General features: G+C 42.7%; 1 protein-coding gene across 1 annotated transcript; it reads right to left on the minus strand.

Moving 5' to 3' along the window:
• Positions 1-185: 185 nt before the first annotated feature.
• Positions 186-21,420, minus strand: LOC133509745 (NALCN channel auxiliary factor 1-like). The gene is made up of 3 exons (XM_061837081.1): positions 20,254-21,420; positions 6,817-6,988; positions 186-3,578 (listed from the first exon to the last, which is right to left on the minus strand). Exons 1-3 carry the CDS (start codon positions 20,944-20,946, stop codon positions 3,280-3,282), a joined length of 1,164 nt encoding a protein of 387 aa, XP_061693065.1. The 5' UTR covers positions 20,947-21,420; the 3' UTR covers positions 186-3,279.
• Between the last annotated feature and the right edge of the window lie 1,266 nt (positions 21,421-22,686).

The following is a 22,686-nucleotide window of genomic DNA, read 5'->3' on the forward strand; positions in this document are numbered from 1 at the left end:
TCATTCAAGCAACCCAAATGGCAATAAATAGGATTCGGCATCCTGTTTGGATTTGAATTTCGATGAGGAAGTATTAGGGTCACACTGAAAAGGAACAAAAATACAGTAAGAGTCTGAGAATTCTGACAGCAATGTCATCATCACCAGAAAAATTAATCCATACTTGTTCCATGCCAATTTTCCTAAAAAAAAAAAAAAAAAAAAAAACAAAACGCGGGACACATGATTTTACAGTGTCCAGTTTGTTAAATTCAGCAAACTAGTATTTAACTTTTAAGTACATTTGCATTTCATCTTTTAGAACAGCTTGTTTTCAAACTTTTATTTTGGTACTCCCTTTACTTTCATGTACAGTATATTTCAATTGAAACATTTGAAAGGTACATTTCTTGATTTTCCCAAAACTTAAGTGCAGTTTAATTACTCAAATTGTGTGTAACGGTACAGTGGTACAGCTACAATAGTATTAAATTACATTTTGGAAATAAAACCTCTGGCTTCTTTCATCTGAGACACTTTGATACGTGTCCTTCCTAAAGTATAATGATGATTTTCCAGTAAGACAAGGCGTTTCGTACTTCTTGGTCAGCGAGATTCCAAATATACGACACAATTAATTATCATGAAACTTTGTGGAGCGGGGCAGTAACGCATTCAGTTTTGGGATGTGTCAAAAAGAACGGTGCAGATGTAATAATTGATTTTCATTAGGGCCAAGTGGTGCAATGACCAACCAGATCCAGCAGATAGAGCTGTACCACCAGGACTGGAGTAGAACAGTACTGAATGCACCTTTTTAAAAAAAAAAAAAAAAAAAACAGCTAAGTCAAAGACCTACTTAAGGTTGTTGTTGTTTTTCCTTTAAATAATTCTCAAGTCTTTAATTTTCCTTGAAATTTCTTTTCAGTGTGGCCCTACTACTACTACTTAATTTCCACATTGTTGGTATTAGCAAATCGATTGGCTGAATCAGTCTGTTGGCCACCTAATGGTACCGCACTTCCCATTTAAGAGGATGCTAAAAAACAAAAGACACAAACCAACACACACATACATACATAACATACTGCGATGGTTCAGCCCTTAAAATCTCCTCACATTCCGATGCAGATGCAGCCCTTTGCTTGTCCGGGTCATAAGTATGTCTAAGGGTAGCGTGAATGTTGAGAAACAGTTTTTTGGGATTCATTTTTGAAATACTGTACTGTATACCCTATATAATATTGCTCCATTGCCAGTTCTGGCCTGACGAGGGGTGTGCAGCGTAGAGGCACTCAAGATGTGGGGTCTCAATTATCAGCCTGAGCGTAGATGAACCAAAAGTGTTTGAATGGAATATAATGCAATCTAAAAAGTTATCAAGTCCTGATTAAATAGAAACATTCAAGGCCTTGTCTTATCTTCAAAACCGTAAAGAAGCGACCCCCCGAATGTTCCAGAATAATGTGGTCATATTTCACCTCTTCCCACCCAAATCCAATACAGTGGTGCTTTGAGATACAAGTTTCATACATACATACATGTTATTAACTCCAAAAAAAAACACTTTCCCTGTTAAAATGGATGGAAATGCAATGTAATGCATTCCAGCTCCAACCCACCCCCCAAAACATTATGTGTTTTTGATTAAAAAAATAGCATTCTATATATTCTATTTATATTTTACTTGACAAAACATATTTTAAAAACAAGTATCATGTAAAGTACTAAACAATTGGTTAATCATGATCAATTCATTGCAGTTCCATCCGGTCTGAGAGACTTGACACCAGGTAGGTGCATCAAAAGAAAAAAAAAGCAAAAAAAGGAAAAAAGTTTTACTCCACTCCTGTGACTAAATGTCTAATTTTTTGCACTGAATATAAAGCAGATACTTGTCTATGTATTACTGCACCATTTGTGTTCAAATAGCCATTCCTTATATTCCTACACTAATGTTATTTGTTAGCCCATCTATGGCGTTTCCCTATATGTGTTAGCATTAAGCTAGCACACATAACTGGGAGTGATATTAATCAACTTGAAAATTGTTTTTTTTTCATTCCCAAAAGATTTAATCACAATGCCAAACTGCTTCTTGTTGTAAAGTGAGCCAAGTTAATTTCAAGGCCATCATACAGACCAGGAATCTCAAATATTTGCTCGGAACTCTAATCTCGAAAACAGATTATTCCTATCGCAAGGCACCAAAGTATCTTTGGATTTTTGGGGGGAATTTAACAAACCAACAAAAACAAAGAACGTTTTAGAGATATAAAAAGGTTTAGAACGTAACTACGTAGCGGTTACTATAAAATGTGTTTTTTTGGGGGGGAAGGGTGAGAATATGCTTTCAGATTGCGCTTATGTTGTGGGGGGGAAACTCAGTCATAACATTGTTTGACTCTTTGTGACTTTTGCCAAAAAGTGGGAAACGTTCCCATAGAACTTTGCCTGCTGCTGTAATACAAAATGAAAAAAGTGTATAGTACTGTGTAAAACCCAAAACTGATCTTGTGTGTGATAGAAACGGGTCAATGGAATACTCTGCTTACACGTCGGAGATAACTGAGACCCCTGGGCTTTTGGTTTCAATAAGTATCTTGTTTTCAACTATTCCCTCTATTTTCTGTTTCGACAAGTCCACGAACTCGCTGTCAGCTCACTGGCACCAATGTCATCATGAGGTACATTTTAAACTACTCGGTGCACACTGCTTGGCGCTGCTGCCTTTGGTCTCGGTGCACTTCAGGCCCAAATTGTTGAGGCATGTTGTATCATGAGGAGGGCGGGGAAGAGTTAAGAAAAGATCTACCTGTTGAACATTACCATTGCACTTTGCGCAAATAGAAATAAGACCCACGTGAGGGATGGGTGGGTAACTTCAAGGTAGTCAAGAAGAGTAAGGGGGATAGTGGGAATTTGTCAAAAGAAGGTATAAAAAAATTCAATGTAACGACAAGCAGGGGTGCATACTTCATCGCTGTCCATTTCAACGTGCAATCCAGACACAGAAACACAGAAGAAGAAAAAAAAAAACAGGAGTGGTGGAGGCACAAGATGCTCCAAAACATAGCTAGAATAGAAACAATGAGCAGGTTTTAAGTGGCAAGAGGTCACTTCTTTAAAAGGGTGGTCCAGTTCACCCAAAGATTCAATAAAGCTCTCCCGCTTCCTGTGCTGGGTGTTTTTTGACAGCAGATAGAAGAGGTGAGCGCAGTGTGCCAACGCCAGACGCATCCCTGGCTGCGACATTTGCAAAAAGCAATAAATCCCATAAGCCTCTGTCAAACCCAGTGTTCAATCCTCGTTGGATGCGCTCTTCTCCAGTGAGAAGGTGGCGGCCACGCCCGCCAACGTGGAATTATGGGAGGCCGATATGATGATGACTGTATGGAGGAGGACCAGTGCCAGGAGACAGATCTTCAGCCGCCCGCTGCACAGTCTCGGGGTAGCGGTGGAAGTGACCGAGGCCCCTTTAGGACGGCAGGAGAAGGCAGTCCTTTTTAGTGTCTCGCCCGAGGGGCCGTCCACATTTGAGTCCCATCGGACGTCACAGCACTCGGCTTTGCTCTCTGATGGATCCTCTCTCAAAAGTCCTGAAATGGGGCGACACAGCCGAGAAAAAAAAACACTTTTCCATAAACGTTTAAAAACCTGACAGCGGAATATCGAACTTCATGCAGAGTAGATTTTGAACCACGATCATTCCAGACTGCCTGATTAATTGACCTTCTTTTAATTGGATTAATGACACAGTAATGGTCCTTTCAACAATTAAATAAATGGCATCCTGGAATCTACGGTTACTAGCACATGGGGCATTGAGACTCGAGAACTTATTGGAACCAGGACTGACATTCCCAGTTTCCCAGAATCATTCAAATTAAAACATTTTGGATCCCAGTTTCGATGCCGATCCAGCGATGCAGTCCCCGAACCCGAAGCAGAAAGTGACGAAAACCAGCAAAGAAGAGCATACATGAAATCATGCTTGTGCCCACCGGGAGCAGCTAACAAAAGTTGGTCTTAAGTGCTTTAAAATAAGTTTAACACTTGGATTATGATTTTATGCAAAGGAGGCTTTTAGGATGTGTACAAGTTTGACACGCTGCCTTCAGCTTTAATGCTCAGATTCCACCCTGCAGTACTGAGGGAGTGAAACAATAAAATACATCTATGCCAACACTCAGGCAGCTAAAATGTTGAACGCTGGGTTGCACTCTTGCACTGAGGTTTTTTAACGTTCATTTTGGTTTTCAAACCAACAGAAGAGCTGATAACAGACAAAAAATAGATATAAATTACTTTACCATACGGGAATTACTCAAATTCCAATGATCCCCAACCCTAATACCACGTTAGCCATGATTGTTTTCTAAATTACTCAAAGAAGACCAAACGAAACATTTGATTCATACCAGTAAGAAATTGCTTTCCACGTACATGATAACTGAAGTTTTTTTTCCTCAATCTTTAGAAGTGGCTACTACGCCACCACGCAGTCTTGGGATCTTCTCTGAACAACTATAAATATATACATATATACTATGTGACATCCACTTGACCACAGAGGTTCGAGTGGATTAATATGGAAGGAACATGAAAAATTTTATTTTAAGTCGGTAGTGATCAATTACTTTCTGCCACTCAGGAGTACTTTGGCGCTTATTGTTTATGAACGAGGTCAAAACATTGAGGCTTTGTGTTCAATTAAACAGGCATGTGATTTGACTGAATGAAAAAAGACTGAAAAATAACCAGGGGTCTGGGGCTGCAAGCATGATCAAAGGATGATCACCAATTTTAAAGTGCGAGTTTTATAAATGGTATTATTAATTAAATATATCTAGTACATCTATAAACAAATGCTATTCTGTATTCAAAATGTACACAATATGATCGCTCATTATTTAGGTGCACAACTTTACCCCAAAACATAACAAATTCAAATAAAAACTACTCGAAGTGAAACTAAATAGAATTCAGATTTGCATCATGGCATGCAAGCGTGCGTTCAGAGTGTGTATATCGTATCCATTCAAAAACGTTTTAATTTCTTGTTTGTGTAAATGATTGAAACGCATGAATTTGACAACAATTATTAACGTCATGTTTCTTTACCAGTAAATAATGCAGACATTTTTACAAGTAATTGCTTCTGAACTGTCACCTCGTTATTGACGACCCTGTCTGCAACTGAGCTTGATTGTTTCGGTGGATCTTGCCTCTCAATACCGGGAGTAGTGGAAGTAAACAAGGGATGAAGTCCGTAAGGTTTGTTGGCCCTGGGTTGACATCCGAATGTACCAGCTATGGAAAAGTTTGTTTTCTTTACTTCCAGTTTTTTGACGTGTTTTTGCCGTTTCACATGAACTTCCAATGCCTTGAAACCTCTTGATCCATAATCAATAGTAGCCTGACACCACGTACACAATGCTTTACCAGGTCGATCAATTTTGCGAATGAAATCGCTTCACAGAGTGGTAATTTCCTTCTTTCCAACCGTATCGACGATTTCTCATTCCATCCGATACCATCAGAACTTATTTTTGACATATCTATCAATTTCTTTCAGTCAAGAGGCATCTTTCCTCTCAAGCACTGCCATCGTGTTCACTTGCAAATGGCCTCATAAACTGTCTCCTATACAACACATTCGACCAACCAACAGACGTGTATCATATTTCCCGCCTTGCTTGCAAAAGTCGCAAAGGAAAATGAATGAGTATGGATTGTGGCACGGGTTACGGTAGGAATATTGCAGAAAAACAGAAAATGAAAAAAAAGACAAACTTCCACATATAAACGTAAAAATCATATGTCTGATCAAACCGGCCCTGATTCCACACAAAGTTAACGGGGAAATCCAGTGCTTTGCATTAACAATGTATCCAATAGGTCATGTAATATGTACTCTATCTTGACAATGTGATGTTAAATCCTCTCTCATTTAATAGCGTTTTGAGAAGATTTTTATCGACAATTACAAATTTTCAGGGGCGCTGCCATTTTCGCGAGTCACATGAGCTACGTGAGCGTATGTGACATGTTACATGGCGTTCCAAACGCTCGATTACATGGGATACTATTATGCCCAGCGCTGATTTCTCAGATCTATCCTCATCTGATGAATAAATAGCAGATTCGGTTGATCGGGAAGACGGAGGAATACTTCCATACAGAGTGGCGGAGCCGTGAGCTCGCTCCCTGCAGAGCCAGGTGCTCGCTTGGCCGGGGAGCAAGTTCATGGCTCTGCCGCTCGGCTTAGCGGGTTCGTCAGACTCCTCGTCATTCCGCTCGAAGAACCATCCGAATATTCGACATTATTTACAGCAGAGTGGCAGAGTATTCCTCCGTCTTCCCGATCAACCGATACTGCTATTTCTTCATCAGATGAGGATAAAGCCGAGAAATCAGCACTGGGCATAATGGTGTCCCATGTAATCGAGCATTTGAAATGGCATGTAACAAATCACATACACCCACATAGGTCATGTGACTCGCGAAAATGGCAGCACCTCTGAAAATTCGTAATTGTCGATAAAAATCGTCTCAAAACACTATTAAATGATAGAGGATTTAACATCACATTGTTAATATAGAGTACATATTACATGACCTATTGGATACATTGTTAATGCAAACCACTCGATTTCCCCTTTAAGTACATTTCTGAGTAAACTGAGACAAGTTGATCATTATTTCAGTCAAAATACTTTCTGTAGCATTTTTTGTTTGGTGGTGTACAATGAATTTTTTTCTAACAAAAGATGGGTGCTTTGGCTCAGTAAAGGTTGGGAAACACTACATTAGACAGATAGAGTGGATAATAACCGGTACAGATGAAGCTGGGGCTGCCGCCATGGATCAAGTCGTCGTTGTCCGGCAGGATGAACGGACAACTCTGTTGGACCTGGAGGCAGTACTGGTGGCACGACACCTTTCTCTGACACGACTGCTGGGTGGTGGGGAAATACTGAGCACACAGCCAGGGCTTGTAAGCTGTCTATAAAGGACACAGAAGAATTGATAATTAGAGGAAAAAAATGGATGCTGCTTCATGACACAATTTCTAACTGTTAAGGCTTCTTTGTACTCCCGCTTGCGGCGACCGGGCTGACGTCACTGGAGCACTCCAGTGCATAGTTTGCGCAAAGTGCATATTTGAGCGCAACCTATGCGTGTAGTTTTGAATGTGCTGCAGTTCTTCCCCAAGACAGAGGTGTCGCTCCGGATGGGATGGCCAGGACAACAGTGCGGAGTTTCCTCAGCACATTTTGGCCATCTTTAGTAGCCATTTTTACTTTCCTTTCCATTACAAGAAACAAAGCAACCACAATGGTGACCGTGGAACAATGTCTGCTCGAACAAATGGACCTAAATGACCAGATGATACGTTTAATTATGCTGCAAAATCGATCGAGAAGGGGGTGGTGTAGGTGGTATGTGGAATGGTGAGTGTTATCACAGCAGGTGACTAAAACAGGCCAATCGCTCACGATTTGTAGTTTTCATTTCACGGGATTGAAAGTCAGGGGGTCAAGTTGTTCTACAGATAATGTATTAAAAAAAGAATTATACCTAAATAGTCTCATGACGTGCACATGAGAACATTTCTATTTTGTCAGGAAAATTTGAATCTTAGCCAAAACAAACACACAAAACTCATTAGGAGCACAAATATGTCCTTTATATTGTCATTATACTTCCTTTCTTTGTTTTGCGTGATAAAATACTGACAGCATTTTTTTTTTTTAAGTTTTGATTTATTATTTTCTTGGCACTAAATTGCAAAACCCTTTCATGTCATCTATTTTCTTAGCCACTTATCCTTACGAGGGTTGTGGGAGTGTGCTGGAGCCTTTCCAAGCTGTCAACGGGTAAGAGGCGGGGTACACCCTGAACTGGTTGACAGCCAATCGCAGGGCACAGGGAGACAGACAGCAGTTGCACTCACAATCGCACCTAGGGGCAATTTAGAGTCCGAAATTAAAGTTGCATGTTTTGGGGATGTGGGAGGAAACCGGAGTGCCCGGAGAACACCTACGCATACACGGGAAGAACATGTCGATGGGGAGGTGACAAAGCTAGGGACAACAATAGCGGTAGGGTTGGGGGTGAGGGAGGGATGGGTGAAAATATGATGACCAGGTGACATGGGGCGAATTGTCAATATTGAGGGTGAAGGGTCAACATTAGAGAGGGTTGGTTGTTTTTGTTCCGATGACAAAGGTTTCAGTTAAGTCGCTATTGAGTGCCAAGAATTTGGTTGGATTTCAGTTCTGATAGACATGAGATAAGAGAAGTGGTGGGTGATCAGGGTACTTTCATGCCAGTATTAGACCGTCAATGCAATGTTTAAAGGTAAGTTTGAGTGAACTGACATGTCTTTACAATTGTGTACTGTATTGGGTGATTTTAGGGCACGAAAAAAAGTCCTTCAAATTAACGGAAAAACAGTTTTAATGGACTACACCTTCCGCTATTAGTCTGTCAAATTGAGGTTCCGATTTGGTTAAGATAGCAACTTGCGTGACTCTTCCTTTTTCTTGGATTTAGGGACAATTAATTGTTAGCAAAACATTTCTTATCAAAAACATGTCGTCAGAATTTGGAGTTGCCATGGTGTTTTTTATCATCATTCATTCACTTTGGTGAAATTAGTTTTTGGGAACCATTAATGTACTGTAGTTATTTAAAAAAAAAAAGTGTTCTAACCAATTTAAAATTACTGCGACGTTTGATTTCATTTAACCTGGTATTGAGAATTCCCCACAATCCTCCTTGTGTAGTGCATCTGGAAATGCTGTAAAAATCCAATTTGTTTATTTATTACCTGTTTGGACTAACATCCAAAGATAAGAACTGTGAAACAATTATCACAATAATGTGATTATGTTAATAAAGCATTAGTGATGAGAGGAGTGCTGGACCCTGTCTGTGTTGAGCAATCAAATATACTGTAAACCTATACTGTAGGGAATTTAACCCCTAACCCGCTTTGCAGAATCTACTTCCAATGAGGCTGCTCGGCTTGAATTGGAGTAATAAACTGCAAAGGAGAGAAAATTGATCATGATCAGCTCATCAAAACAAACAGGTCACTGGCTGTATTAATATTTTGGGCGACTACTAAGCACAGTGAATCCAGGGATGCCGTGCTATCAAAATAGAACTAAAAAATACCAGTCAGACAGAAAATCTGCGTCTTCCTCAAAATGTATGCCAGCAGTTGCCAAGGTAACATCTGTCTTTCCTTTTCATGGGAGCTCAATAGGTGCTCCCCCACTCACTGTCGGTTTTCTGCTCATGTGCACATGGCCAACAGTCCAAGTGCGTGTGTGTGCGCGCATGGTAGTGCTTCTCTGCGCGCAGCATGAGAAGGGAAGCGTATGACAGCAAATTGAGTTAGTGAGGAAGCAGGCCTGCAGCCTGATTTGATCAGTTTAATGTGTGATCATTGTGAATGGGGACCTGGTACTCAGAAATCCTCTGTCACCTTGTAGCTCGGTGGGCCGGCAGCCATATAACACCCAACATCAAACTGCTTCAAATAGTATTGAAACACAGACATCACATAATGAAGATTCAACTGAAGAACATTTTATATATATGAAAATTTCTGTTGGTTAGAAAATATATATGTATTTGCAATAAGATTTGGCACTTACAGTGTTGTATGATGTTTTGCTGTTAACCGTGCCAGGCAGCACTTCAATGGTGTGCCAAAGTAATGAATAACAAGCAGAAGAGAAAGTCGGTCTGTCCAAAACGGAACCGAAAAAGATGGCTGAGGCATGTTCTCTTATAGAAAGAGTATCAGGACCCCAAGAGGGAGAAGAAGAGGAAAAAAATGGTGGAAACTTCCTTCCAGACCAGTGCCCCATCTACCTCAGAAGCCCCTTTGATTGGTGAAAAAAAAACCCACGGTGAAGAAATGCTGACTGACAAAGCATATGATGATGAAGAGCGTTGAAAGTTGATGATGCCTGGCTTTTCAATCAAGGCATAGCATTGAAAAACCTCCAATCAATACTGATAAAGCCTGCAGGTCTACTGTATATTGGATGGACAGTGGAGGCTTTTATACTGTGGACCAAAAACTTATTTTGGACTGACTGTTATGTCTGACTGGATGCTGCATTAAATTGAACTTTAAATCAATGGTAAATTGGACAGACATTTTAAAATATGCATCAGTGAGATAAATTGTGCCCCCAAACACTCAATTTTAGATCACGCAACTGTTCCAGAATCCACGATTTAAGGACGCAAACTTCAAATTTTTAAAGACTTTTAAGGTTTGTCTCTGTGAAGAATTTTTACAGAGATTTGATGGTGCATTTCTTAAAAGATTTAAATCTTTTGTCAGCTGATTCAACATTTTTCAATGACGACAAAAAGTAAATGGCCTTTTCAAGACCTTTGAACGCTGATTTGGGGAAATCTAACTTAGTTGTGGTCGAATTGAAAAAGATTTGAGAGATCTGCCTGCAAAAGTTTCAGAGGCAGTCAAAGATGAGGCTTCTCCAGAGCTCGGGACAGATTCACGGTCTGTAAAAAAGGAGGTTCAAGGAGGTGGGGGCATCTGTGACCCCACAGGACCAACAATACAGCAGATGCCACAAGCAGCCTGCACTGACTTTAGGTAGAACACAACAGACCCAAAAAACGTCTTGTCAAATTGACACATCACAGAAGAGTCTTGTTACTAAGTCGACAATGAATGAATGAATGAATGAAAACTAAATGGATATTCTTTCATCTCCCAGACTGTGGGCATGTTGTTGAATGCTCTCAACCTCCCACCCTCCCAGAACTTTCAACTGTCAATCCAAAGACGTGCCTTCTTTCTCTCTCTCTCTCTCTCTCTCTCTCTCTCTCTCTCAATCTCTCTCTCTCTCTCTCTCTCGCTCTCTCTCTCTCTTCTCTCTCTCTCTCTCTTTCTCTCTCTCTCTCTCTCTCAAGTCTCCTACGCAAGGAGAGGAGAATTTCCAGCGACCCACATCACACCGGCTCTCACAGGCAGCAGAGCAGCAGCTTGTGAGTCGGTATAAAAACCATAAGCCGCAGCGCCAAGCAATTCTCCCTCTCCCACTTCTGTGGCCGCCAAAAAGTGCGCTACAAGTTGACACAGCCGCATGACCTGCAGCGGTCCCCACAGATGCATTTTTCCCCCCTCCTTCTCGCCCCACGACATGCAGCCAGCAACTGTGAGGCCGATGTAATGCTGTTGTGCCTGACCTTGAACAGGTTCTCTAACTGCTGTACGGCTGGCGATGGGAATAAATGAGGAACAGTTGGGTGTAAAATGTGGGAAATATTTGAATGAGAAAAATACAAGTACCACTCATTTGAATTTTTGGAATATGATGAAGTTGGAATGCCGTGAACCGAATGAATTAAAAAAAAAACGTGTTTTTAGTGTAGAATAACAATGTCAATAACCTTTTTCCACTGCACCTCCATCTACCAAATCTAAAGGCGTAATCTTCTTCGTCACAAGGTCCAGTAGGTAGGCCCAGATGATAAAAAGTGAAAATATGGGGCAAATTCCAGGTCTGCAAAACAGGAGCTTCTAACAAACCCACTACCCAAAAAAAAAAAAAAAAACTCAAATCTAGATGATAACCTTATCTAAGCCAATTAATAGTTGGCAGAAGCAAATTTCAAGTACATTTTTTTTAATATCTGTTAATGTGTATATGGCTCTAACTTAAGTCAAGCAATACAAATCAAAAGTTATTGATGATTCTGTTTTATGTTAAACACGTACCTATGTTGTTGGATAGAGGTTTGTCAATAATCCTCTCAAAACACACAAAGACGGTTATTGCCAGAGAAACAAAGGAGGAAACATGTTTACCGATGAAAGCAACAAACAGTGGCCTAATTAGTTGCCCTTCAATTGTATTGACAAGCTTTCCAGGATTTCCTGAAACCTTAAAGCTGTTTACTGGAACTGCCCTGTGGAGCATTAATGGTGCTCCATTAATAGGGTGCGACTGAGAAGTCTGTGTGGCATAATTTCAAAGTGTCAATTTAGTGACTGCTAACCTTAACAAATGTTTATGTACGTGATAAGTGGATGTTATCCCTGGTCTACTCAATTGAGTTGCTCTAAGGAGATGTGATCATCAACACGTTTTCACTAAATCCCCGCTGTACTTGGGAGATACGGACCAAGCCCTGCTACAAATAGCGAAAATCTGAGAGTAACTGATGCCCGTGGAAATTGTTTGTAATTCCATACAGATGCCAAAAGATCACACTTAAAGCACTTAAAACCGAGGACAATAAAATATCACCTTCATGCATCTAGCATCTACACAATCATAAACCCGTGTTAAATAAGCAACAGTATTTAGTACCCTCGTGAAATTATTCAACACAAATGAAACAAGTTCACAATAGGTTCATCAGTGGTATTAGAAATAAGATAGCACACAAGCGTAAACAACAAAAACAATGTGCCACTAGATGGCACCTAAGTAATAATTTTAAAGTTTTGACCTGAGCACAAAAGCAGCAAATAGACAAAATTTTCAACAAATAACAGAGGATCAGTAGAAAAAAAAAGAACTATGAATATCAAGGAATTGCAGTATAAAAACGGTAATTATATGCAGTCCAGAACAGATTTTGAGGTGTGACATTAAACAGGGATGAGGAATCTGTGGCTCTTTTGAGGACTGCATCTTACTTCCATATAAATCCATCCATCCATTATCCAAGCCGCTTATTCTCACAAGGGTCAAGGGCGAGCTGGAGCCTATACCAGCTAGCTTCAGGCGAAAGGCAGACGACACCTTGAACTAGTCGCCAGTCAGTCGCAGGGCAGATATGAACACCATCATTGAGCGGGAATCGATCCCATGCTGCCTGCACCAAAATCAGGTGTGTACCACCACACCATCAGTGACTCCTGCATGTAAATCTTACCAGACAATTCTTAATACTATAAATAATAAATTCTTCTTCTCACATTATAAAATAAAGAATACAGATACCACAGTACTAAAAATAACCACTAAATATACTGTAAAACATTCCAATGCATTTGGATCCTTTGATTTATTTCTACCACAATGTGCGCGGCTCATGCAGTATCTCGGTGACACACTGCGTGAGGAAAGTCTTGCGCCTTGACAAAAGAGGAGCATATATTCAAGTCTTTCATTGAGTTCGCTGAAGAAAAAAAAATCTATTGCTCGATAAACTTACAGTATTTCTGTGTGTACTGACGGTGCTCCATTCTAAGGTTTCATTGCATTCTACATCAGGAAACGATCTTGGGGAGGTGGTCTCTGGTTGTTCGGGTCGCCTGTCTTATTGCTGCCCGTGCTTTAAAAGATCATCAGTTTAAAACACTGAGAAATGGAGTTGGGAGTAGTTTTCCTGTTATGCTTTTGCATACCAATGTGTGCTGGTTGTCAAGATGAAAGATACTCGGTCGTTTTGGGGCTTGCCTGAGAGAAAACCGGACTTTTCTTGAAATGAAAGACGTTGAACATCCTGAGCTAGCTAACACTGAGTGGCTTGTCAATTTTTATTACATCGTGGAGGTAACTGAACATCCAAACAAGTTCATCCATCCATTTTCTTTGCCGCGTATCCTCACAAGGCACGCTGGGAGTGCTGGAGCCTATCCTAGCTGTCAACAGGGAGGTGGCGGGGTACAACGTGAACTGGTTGCCAGCCAATCACAGGGCACATGGAGACAGACAACAGTCGCACTCACAATCACACCTCGGGGAAATTTAATTAATGTTGAATGTTTTTGGGATGTGGGAGGAAACCGGAGTGCCCGAAGAAAACCCCACTCGGGCACGGGGAGAACATGCAAACTCCACACAATCGGGTCCGGATTGAACCCGGGACCTCAGAACTGTGAAGCCAATGCTTTCCAGCTGATCCATCGTCTATATGGAGATACCACCGTGCCGCCTCCAAAAAAGTTAATTGTGAAAATGTTACGTACTGGAAATAGTCCCTTCAACAAGCAGTTTTTGTATTTGAAAGCAAGCTTGAACTCGATAATGCAGGTATTCAAATGGCTCAATGTATGCATGTGAGCAGTCAATCTTATGTCAACAAAATATCAAGACCAACCGACAATCACATTGAACAGACGGAAGCCTCAAAGCCATCATGACGCGTAACCTCACTATGAATTAACCAGACTACAAAGCCATTTGTGAAACCATGCAGCACCAAAAGTCGCATTAATTGTGAAAAAAAATATTTTTAACGTAATACTAAAATGAACACAATCCCATCAGTGCAAGAATACGACCCACTGTTTAACTTGCTATAAATTACTTTAGTACTCTGAAAAGAAGGTGGAAACAATCACATTACAAGTTTAAAATCAAGCGCAAACTACAAAGGTCAAACGAGCAACTTTACATCACAATGAATTGGGACAAACTTCACAAAAACGTTTCATATTATCACAAACACAGACCTGATGTCTCATTGACTGGTATTTAAAGGAATCAATATTTTACAGATTATTTGGTTCCATTAATGACTCTTTTTCATGCCTTCTAGTTTTACTTTTGTTTTTACCGGTGCCAATGCTGAGTTCCGATGCGTACACTTCAGAAGGTTACATGCTTAAAATAGGAAGTCCAGTTAAAGCTTACTTCATTTTGATCTGATGAAACAGTCGCAAATAACAATTTTAACAACACGGTGTTTAACTTTTAACAAAAACATATCTTAACATTGCCTTTTCATTCATAGGTTTGATATTGACACTGGTTATAAAGAACTTCCAAGTCAAATGTTCATTTTGGTTTATGCTGCCGGGTGCTAAGAAAATGGATTTTCATAAGTTGGACACCCATTTTTTTAAAGCATGAAAACTTTTTAGACCCAGCCCCTTTAAAAAAAAAAAAGAAATCAGAATCCAAATTGAGGAGTATTCCCTCCATGTAGAAGACCCACTTGTGAGAGCACAGGTGTTTGTTATGCTAACAGTTTGGGCTCACTAATGACATAGATAAGGTTAAAAAGTTAGAATGACGCGATTTTAGGCCTCTTGGGAGAAAACAGTCTGGAAGTTAGGAATGCGTGGAGAATTTTAATTAACATTTAACGTTTACTGTAGCTCCACGGAGACTATATCCATGTCCGTTGTCCGAGCTGCTTAACCTCACAAGGGTCATGGGAGTGCCAGAGCCTATCCCAGCTAACATTGGGCGAAAGGCGGACTACACCATGAAATGATCACCAGTAAGTCCCAGAGCAAATTTCGACAACATCACTGAGCAGGAATTAATTCCACGCTGCCTGCACCAAAGCATAGAGATGATAGTACATCCCAAATATTAGAAAAACTTTGTTTGGTAAAATATGACACCTTTAGGTAGGATAGCTATGCATTTTTGTATTGAATGAAAAACACACCATTTCCAGGTTTTAAAGGAGAACTTAACACTTGTCAAAACATATTGTTGTATTGGGATGTGCAAATCTTTAAATGATGCTGTTTGCCTAAATCTATGACGTGTACTTAAATTTAATGTAACATTTTTATTACAAAAATAAATATATGCTTAAAACAATGCGAGACTGGTTAGAGCGTTGGCCTCACAGTTCTGAAGACTGCAAAAATTTTACAAAATCGCATCTTAAACTTTAAATCCCAGACCCACCCGTGTGGAGTTTGGATGTTCTCCCCGTGCCTGCGTGGGTTTCCTCCGGGCACTCCGGTTTCCTCCCACATCCCAAAAACATGCATAGTAGGCTAAGTGAGGACTGTAAATTCCCCTTGCGTTTGAATGCAAATGACTGTTTATATGCGATTGGCTGGCAACCAGGTCAGGGTGTACCCATCCTCCTGCCCGAAGATAGCTGGGATAGAGCCCAGCACTCTCACTACCCTTGCGAGGATAGGTGTCTCAGAAAATTGGTGGATGGATGGATAAAACAGCGCATCTACACACCTACTGGGCCCCCATTTTTTTCGTCATGACATACTTTATATTCATCCATTTTCTGTACCGCTTATCCTCACTAGGGTCCCAGGCGTGCTAGACCCCATAAAAGTGATCTTGTCCATCCCGTCGGAAGCGGGGCACGGCCTCAACTGGTCACCAGCCAATCACAGGGCACATATAAACAAACCAGCATTCAAAGTCATATTCACACCTACGGGCAATTTAGTCTTTAATTAATCTATCGTGCATGTTTTGAGATGTTGTAGGAAACTTGAACACCCAGTGAAAATCTACGTAGCCTTGGGGAGAACATGCAAATTCCACACAGGTCAGGCCAGATTTGAACACAGGTCCTCAGAACTGTGAGCTGACAGACATGCTATCCCGTCACCCACCGTGCTGCCCACTGTTAATATAGGCAATAACAAATAACTTAAAGGAGAGTGTCAAATATTGGCCATGACAATTGTGTATGAAATGTTCACATCATCACATCTCTACTTAAACATCTGCACTCATTGCAGGAGTTCAGGAGAAACAAAACCTTTGGTACTCGAAATGATTTGTGATATTGTTAAAATCAGCAAGCATTAAAGGAAAAAATGCATTGTCTTTTTATATAGCAAACAAATAATCGAGATGAAGACAAGATGAAATGATAACATAGCCAATCAGCAGATGTCTCAAGAACTGATAGAATGATGGGATAACCCTCATTATTGTAAATAACAGTTCCCAAAGCATCTTCTGTTGGCATCCAAATTCATTTGGGTTTTTATTAGAGGCAAGCAGATGGCTTTGTGGGATTTTTGACATGTATGTGCTGCCTCGCTGAAAGTGTTTGCCTGTTTGGGTGAACGGAGGCCATCTGGGATTGGCTGGGGCTTCTGTGAATGGAGTCTGGCAGCGCCATTCACTAACACAGACAGTTCCTCTCAATTGAGCTCTTCACTCGCGCAGAGAAATAAAGGAAACAAGTAAAACGGGACTGGGGTGCAATGTTTTTGTTTGTTTTTTTCAGTCGTGGTATATGAAAACATACGCATATATTTACAGTTGGAAACACATCTATGACAACATTTCCACTGTCTGGGGTACATAGGGATTAAAAAAGTAAGAACAATCACATAAGGGGTACAAGTTCAGGACAGACATTAGGGTACCCTTATTCTAGACAGCGTATGTGCGCACTAGTTTTAAGTTGAACCACCTCCAGCACACTTGAAACCGTGTCTTGCGGCCAAATCAAGCCAGCCAAGCGTCTTTTTAGTGTCTGGCCACAATGAGCAAACAAGTGCCTTCCGCCACATTAGGCAACCAAACCACCACTTGACTTCAATGACTCGTTCTCCACGTGGAGTGAGTGGCACAGGCGCGGTGAACACCTGCTGAAACACAACGCCGTCCATCATTTTAACAAAGCAACTTTAGGGTCGAACTTATCGGCAAAGAAAGGGGGAAAGACGTCCGCTGTCTACCACTGTTCTTACAATTTTCAATGATCAAATCAAAACAAAGTAAAGTGACTCACTATTACCTGGTAAAACTGTTTGGTTTTTTTTTTCCATTGAGTACAGTACATTTTTCAAGTAGCCTTCAGTTCTATCTAAGATTATATTTTAAATATAACAAATTCATCTATGTGCAATGCCCCTTAATGTATTCGCTATTTACAGTCAACACAGTGGTAATGTGCAACAAGCGGCACAGTGCACCAGCTGGTAAAGCGTTGGCCTCACAGTTATGAGGACCCGGGTTCGATCCTGGCCCCGCCTGTGTGGAGTTTGCATGTTCTCCCCGTGCTTGCGTGGGTTTCCTCCGGGCACTCCGGTTTCTGCCCTCTCCCGGAAAACATGCAACATTAATCGGACACTCTAAACTGCCACTAGGTGTGATTGTGAGTGCGACTCTTTGTCTTGATGTGCCCTGCAATTGGTTGGCAACCAGTTCAGGGTGTACCCCGTCTACTGCCCGTTGACAGCTGGGTTAGGCTCCAGCACTTCCCGCGACCCTTGTGAGGATAAGCGGCAAAGAAAATGGATGGTAATGTGCAACCTGCGCATAAGGTAACAATGGCTTAAAATAATAAATATAATTTCAGTATTCGTCACTGATGAAAAGCATCAGTAACGATATAATACCAATCTATTGGGTCACTTAAACCCTACAAATTAAATATTAAATCGAATTAAGACACGTGACTCATTTTTCCATTTTATTTTTATGATCTGTACCTAAACAGAGGAATTGACAAAACTTTTCTTTTTTCCCCCCCAATGGGGCGGCAAAGTGGTGAGGGTAATGATCACATTCACCTCAAAGTTCTGAGGTGAAGGGCACTGACTTTTCTGAGTGGAGTTGGCAAAGTACTCTGGCTTCCACCTGCATTCCGAAAACATGCTTGTTAGGTTCATCCATCCATCCATCCATTTTCTTTGCCGCTTATCCTCACAAGGGTTGCAGGGACTGCCGGAGCCTATCCCAGATGTCAATGGGCAGTAGGCGGGGGACACCTTGAACTGGTTGCCAGTCAATCGCAGGGCACATCGAGACAAACAACAGTCACATTCACAATCACACCTAGGGGCAATTAAGAGTGTCCAATTAATGTTGCATGGTTTTGGGATCGGGGAGGAAAACGGAGTGCCCGGAGAAAATCCACACATCCATGGGGAGAACATGCAAACTCCACAGAGGCGGGGCCGGGATCGAACCTGGGTCCTCAGAACTGTGAGGCCAATGTTTTCCAGCTGCTCCACTGTGCCTCCATGTTAGGTTCATTGAAGACTAAATCACGGATTGTCAAATGGTGAGTATGGACCCAAACGTGGGTGGTGGACCCATTTTGGGTGGAACACAGTCAGCTAGTTAAAAAAAAAAAAAAGTGCATTTTTTTCCAATTCAGAAATTTACTTATCAACTTTCCCGGAGGTGTATCCATCTCCACAGTAGGAAAGTGATGAGAAATGTTACATCTTTGCACTCTATCAACAAATTGACTCTGTAAACAAAGTGTGGCTCAACCTTTGGCTGGTGGACGCCATGACGAGCAATATGCCTTTGGCCGTACAGCAAAGTCACTTGAAACAGAATTTCAAAATAAACTGTTTGCTAAACTTTTCCGAAAGTGGGTCACAACTTTCCAAAACAGGAATATCAGGGTCCCAGGTTGATAAGAGTTAAGAGCCACTGCTCTGGATTGTCAAAATCTTCAGCGTGACAGTGTGTGTGTGAAAGATGGTTTTTCTATACAGCGTAGTGGTTCCTTGAGATATGGCTTTGATTAATTCCATGACCAGGCTCCTAACACAAAACACTCAAATAGTAAATCATCTTTCCCCATTGAAAGAAATGACGGGGTACGTCAACAATTTGTTTCTAATCGCCACCACTGGCCAAAATAAATTCCGTAATGACTTTTTAATAGTGATTAATAGTTTAATTCTGAAATGACTTGAGTTGAGTTTGTCACCACCATAAAATGCTGATATCTCAAGTTTGCGCTTCAAAGTCAAACCAAATGATGGACCGTATCTCAATCCATCCGTACATTTTACGAGTCGCTTATCCTCACAAGGGTCGCGGGAGTGCTGGAGCCTATCTCAGCTATCATTGGGCAGGAGGCGTTTTACACCCTGAACCGGGTGCACATGGAGACAGACAGCAGTCACACTTACAATCACACCTAGGGACAATTTAGAGCCCCCAATGAATGCATGTTTTTGGGATGTGGGAGCAAACCTGAGAAAAACCCACACAGGCACGGGGAGAAGATGCAAACGCCACACAGACAGGGCCAGGATTGAACCCCAGTCCTCAGATCTGTGAGCCCAACGTTCTGACCAGTTGCTCCACTGTTCCCCAGACTGTATCTCATAAACCCCAAATCGGCTCACCGATATTTCAATTCAGCACTGTGTCGTTCTATTGACTGGCAACCAGTCAGGGGGAACCCCTCCTATCACCCATAGTCAGGTAAGATAGGCTCCAGCTCACCCATGACCCGCGTGAGGACGAACAGTACGGAAAATTGGTCGATTGGACATTTTTTCACTTAGAACGAAAGACGCGAGGATTAGAGGCATCCTGTAGTAGGGCCTCCATGTGCACATTAGCATGGGGCTGCCAGGCAGCAACATGAATGAACATGAGGCTGGTCCATCTCCTCGAATCTGTCACCCGTCTCCATGGCGACAGGAAGATGAGGAGGACCACAAAGCTGGCGTCTATCCGGTCCAAATCAACAGATGGCCACCGCGTCACCCTCGCCGCCATCCAAAAAGCACAAAGCCACATCCAAAGACCCCATCCTCCCCGCGCCTACCTTGCACTGCTCCATGCAGGTCCGTACTGAATACGTGCCCGGCTCGTATTTCCGAGTGAGCAGCTCGAAGTCGTCGTACTTCTCCTGGGCGTGCTGGTCGTAGCGCTGGTACGCCTGCACGCACAGGCTGCATCGGGTCGGGTCGCCGTCACCGAGCACGTCCAGGCTGCAGTTCAAATTATCCGGACTCGTCGAGCCGTCGAACAAATCCAGCAGCGAGTATGAGTTACAAAAGGAGAGGTACAAATCGCTCATATTTACAGCCGTCGACGTGCCCTCTTTGGCGGAGAGGCCCCTGCACAAATGGTCGGCGTCGGCTAAAGTCAAGCAGGTGTGGGACAAACTGTCCGCGTGGCAAGTTTCCAGCCGCAGCAACTCTTTGCTTGAGTTTCCTACAAAAATAGCGTGGGGGGTTTCTCTGAGGCTGCTGTGTGCTGAATGAGTCTGGGGGGAGAGGACACGAGGCGATCCGAACTTGTCCCGTGTCCTGGCCGCTTTGGCCTCGGCGCAGAACCACAGGTGATCAGAGAGGAGGATGGTGAGAAACAAGAGGGATGCCAAGGACAGTCGCCATCTCTGCGCCCTCTCGGAGTCGGTGAATGGCTTTTGGTTGTCGCGGGGGGGTTCTAGCCAGATTTGGAAGCCGCCGTCGTCGTCATCTTGCTGCCAACACGTCCCAGCACCCCTGGTCATATTTTGGGAACCGGCCGACTCCACCGTGGCGGTTCCTCTGCCCCAACAGTCATGGACGTGGGGTCCGCTTCGCGTTCCTCCGCCTTCGGGTATCGGCTGGTGGCTTGTCCCGGCTTGCCTTGGCCTTCGCCCCTAATGCCCATCCGTGAGAGCGTGGGCCGGGTGGCAAATTAGACGCTGGCAAGCCCGGGCCGTATCTTCCATGGCTGACCGGTGGAAGCCGCTGTCCTAGCCCGCTGCGCTCCTGCGCTCCTGCGCTCCTCCGCTCCTCCTCTCCTCTCGCCTGGCCTCGCGAACGCCTCTTATCTTATCCGCACGTTCACCGACACCTCGGTCGCGCTACGGTGCGGCGGCTGTCCTCTTCCAACATGGTCTTGGCTTGGTGTCGGAGGATGGGCCCACAGCCTGTGACGGACCTTTCTGCTTTTTCAAGCCCTCACCCTCTTCATCCTGCTGCTTTCGTCAAGTCGCCGCCATATTGGCCAAGGAACTGTGCGTGTTCGCATGAAGCTGTGAGGCCAGCTGGAGTTCGGCTCATCGTTTCCGGTTAGTTTTCTACAAAATAAAGGCTCTCCGCTGCTCGAGGTCACTAAACGGTGACTTTTGGTACGTTATCAAGGCCTGCGAAAAATGCAAATACTTTGCCTTAGTCGACGTTGCAGTATTCGAAAAACATCATGAGGCCAAGTCATCCAATTTCAAATGTTTTTTTAAACTAATTTGTTTTCATCTTCTCACATCCATGCATATGTGGATTTTCCTTCAGTACTTGGGTTAAAATGGAGCCAAAAACTAGACCTGTTTCTTCGAACCCGGCCCTGCCATGTTCTGGTCCAAGTCCATAGTCCACTTCCATCCCAAGTATATGATTTTTATCCACCTATGAAAGATGGCTGGGTCAAACGTGACAAATTTGGCATTCTTCTGTTCACAGTTACATGAATCGGAATAAGCCTGCAGTGTAGACGTAGCCCTAGTAGTAGATATTTGAACACAAATGGTGCAGCAATACACATGGGCAGACGTTTAAACCCGACTCACAGATATATATACTCTATTGTTGTTCCCCTGCAAAGACAGAATAAATTGAATGATTTACACTTCAGTTCTGGAGAGACCACGCCCTGCTGAAATATAATTGGCTTCTGCATCCAGGCAGGAGAGTGTTAAGTGTGAGTTGACCTTAATATTGCCCCCAGGTGGGCGAGGCACGCATACACCCACAAACACACCTGAATGAGCAGTAAAATGTGCACTGAACTGCAGGAGAGTGTGTGACAAAAACTTTAAAATGCATTACTTCACCCCTCCATCCATTTTCTTAGCCGCTTATTCTCACAAGGGTCGCAGGAGTGCCGGAGCCGACCCCAGCTGTCAACGGGCAGGAGGCAGGGTACACCCTGAACTGGTTGCCAGCCAATCGCAGGGCGCATAGAGACAGACAACAGTCGCACTCACAATCACACCTAGAGGCAATTTAGAGTGTCCAATTAATGTTGCATGTTTTTTAGGAATGTGGGAGGCATGGCCCGGAGAAAACCCACACAGGCACAGGGAGAACATGCAAACTCCACACAGGTGGGTCCGGGATTGAACCTGGGACCTCATAACTGTGAGGCCAACGCTTTCCAGCTGGTCCACCGTGCCGCCATCATGACTTCATTACGACAGTATATATTTTTATCCAGTATATTGTGGTGGTTGGCACATCCGCCTCACAATCCAGCAGGGTGTGAGTTC

The sequence above is a fragment of the Syngnathoides biaculeatus genome, chromosome 2, assembly GCF_019802595.1.
Source record: "Syngnathoides biaculeatus isolate LvHL_M chromosome 2, ASM1980259v1, whole genome shotgun sequence".
Classification (NCBI taxonomy): domain Eukaryota; kingdom Metazoa; phylum Chordata; class Actinopteri; order Syngnathiformes; family Syngnathidae; genus Syngnathoides; species Syngnathoides biaculeatus.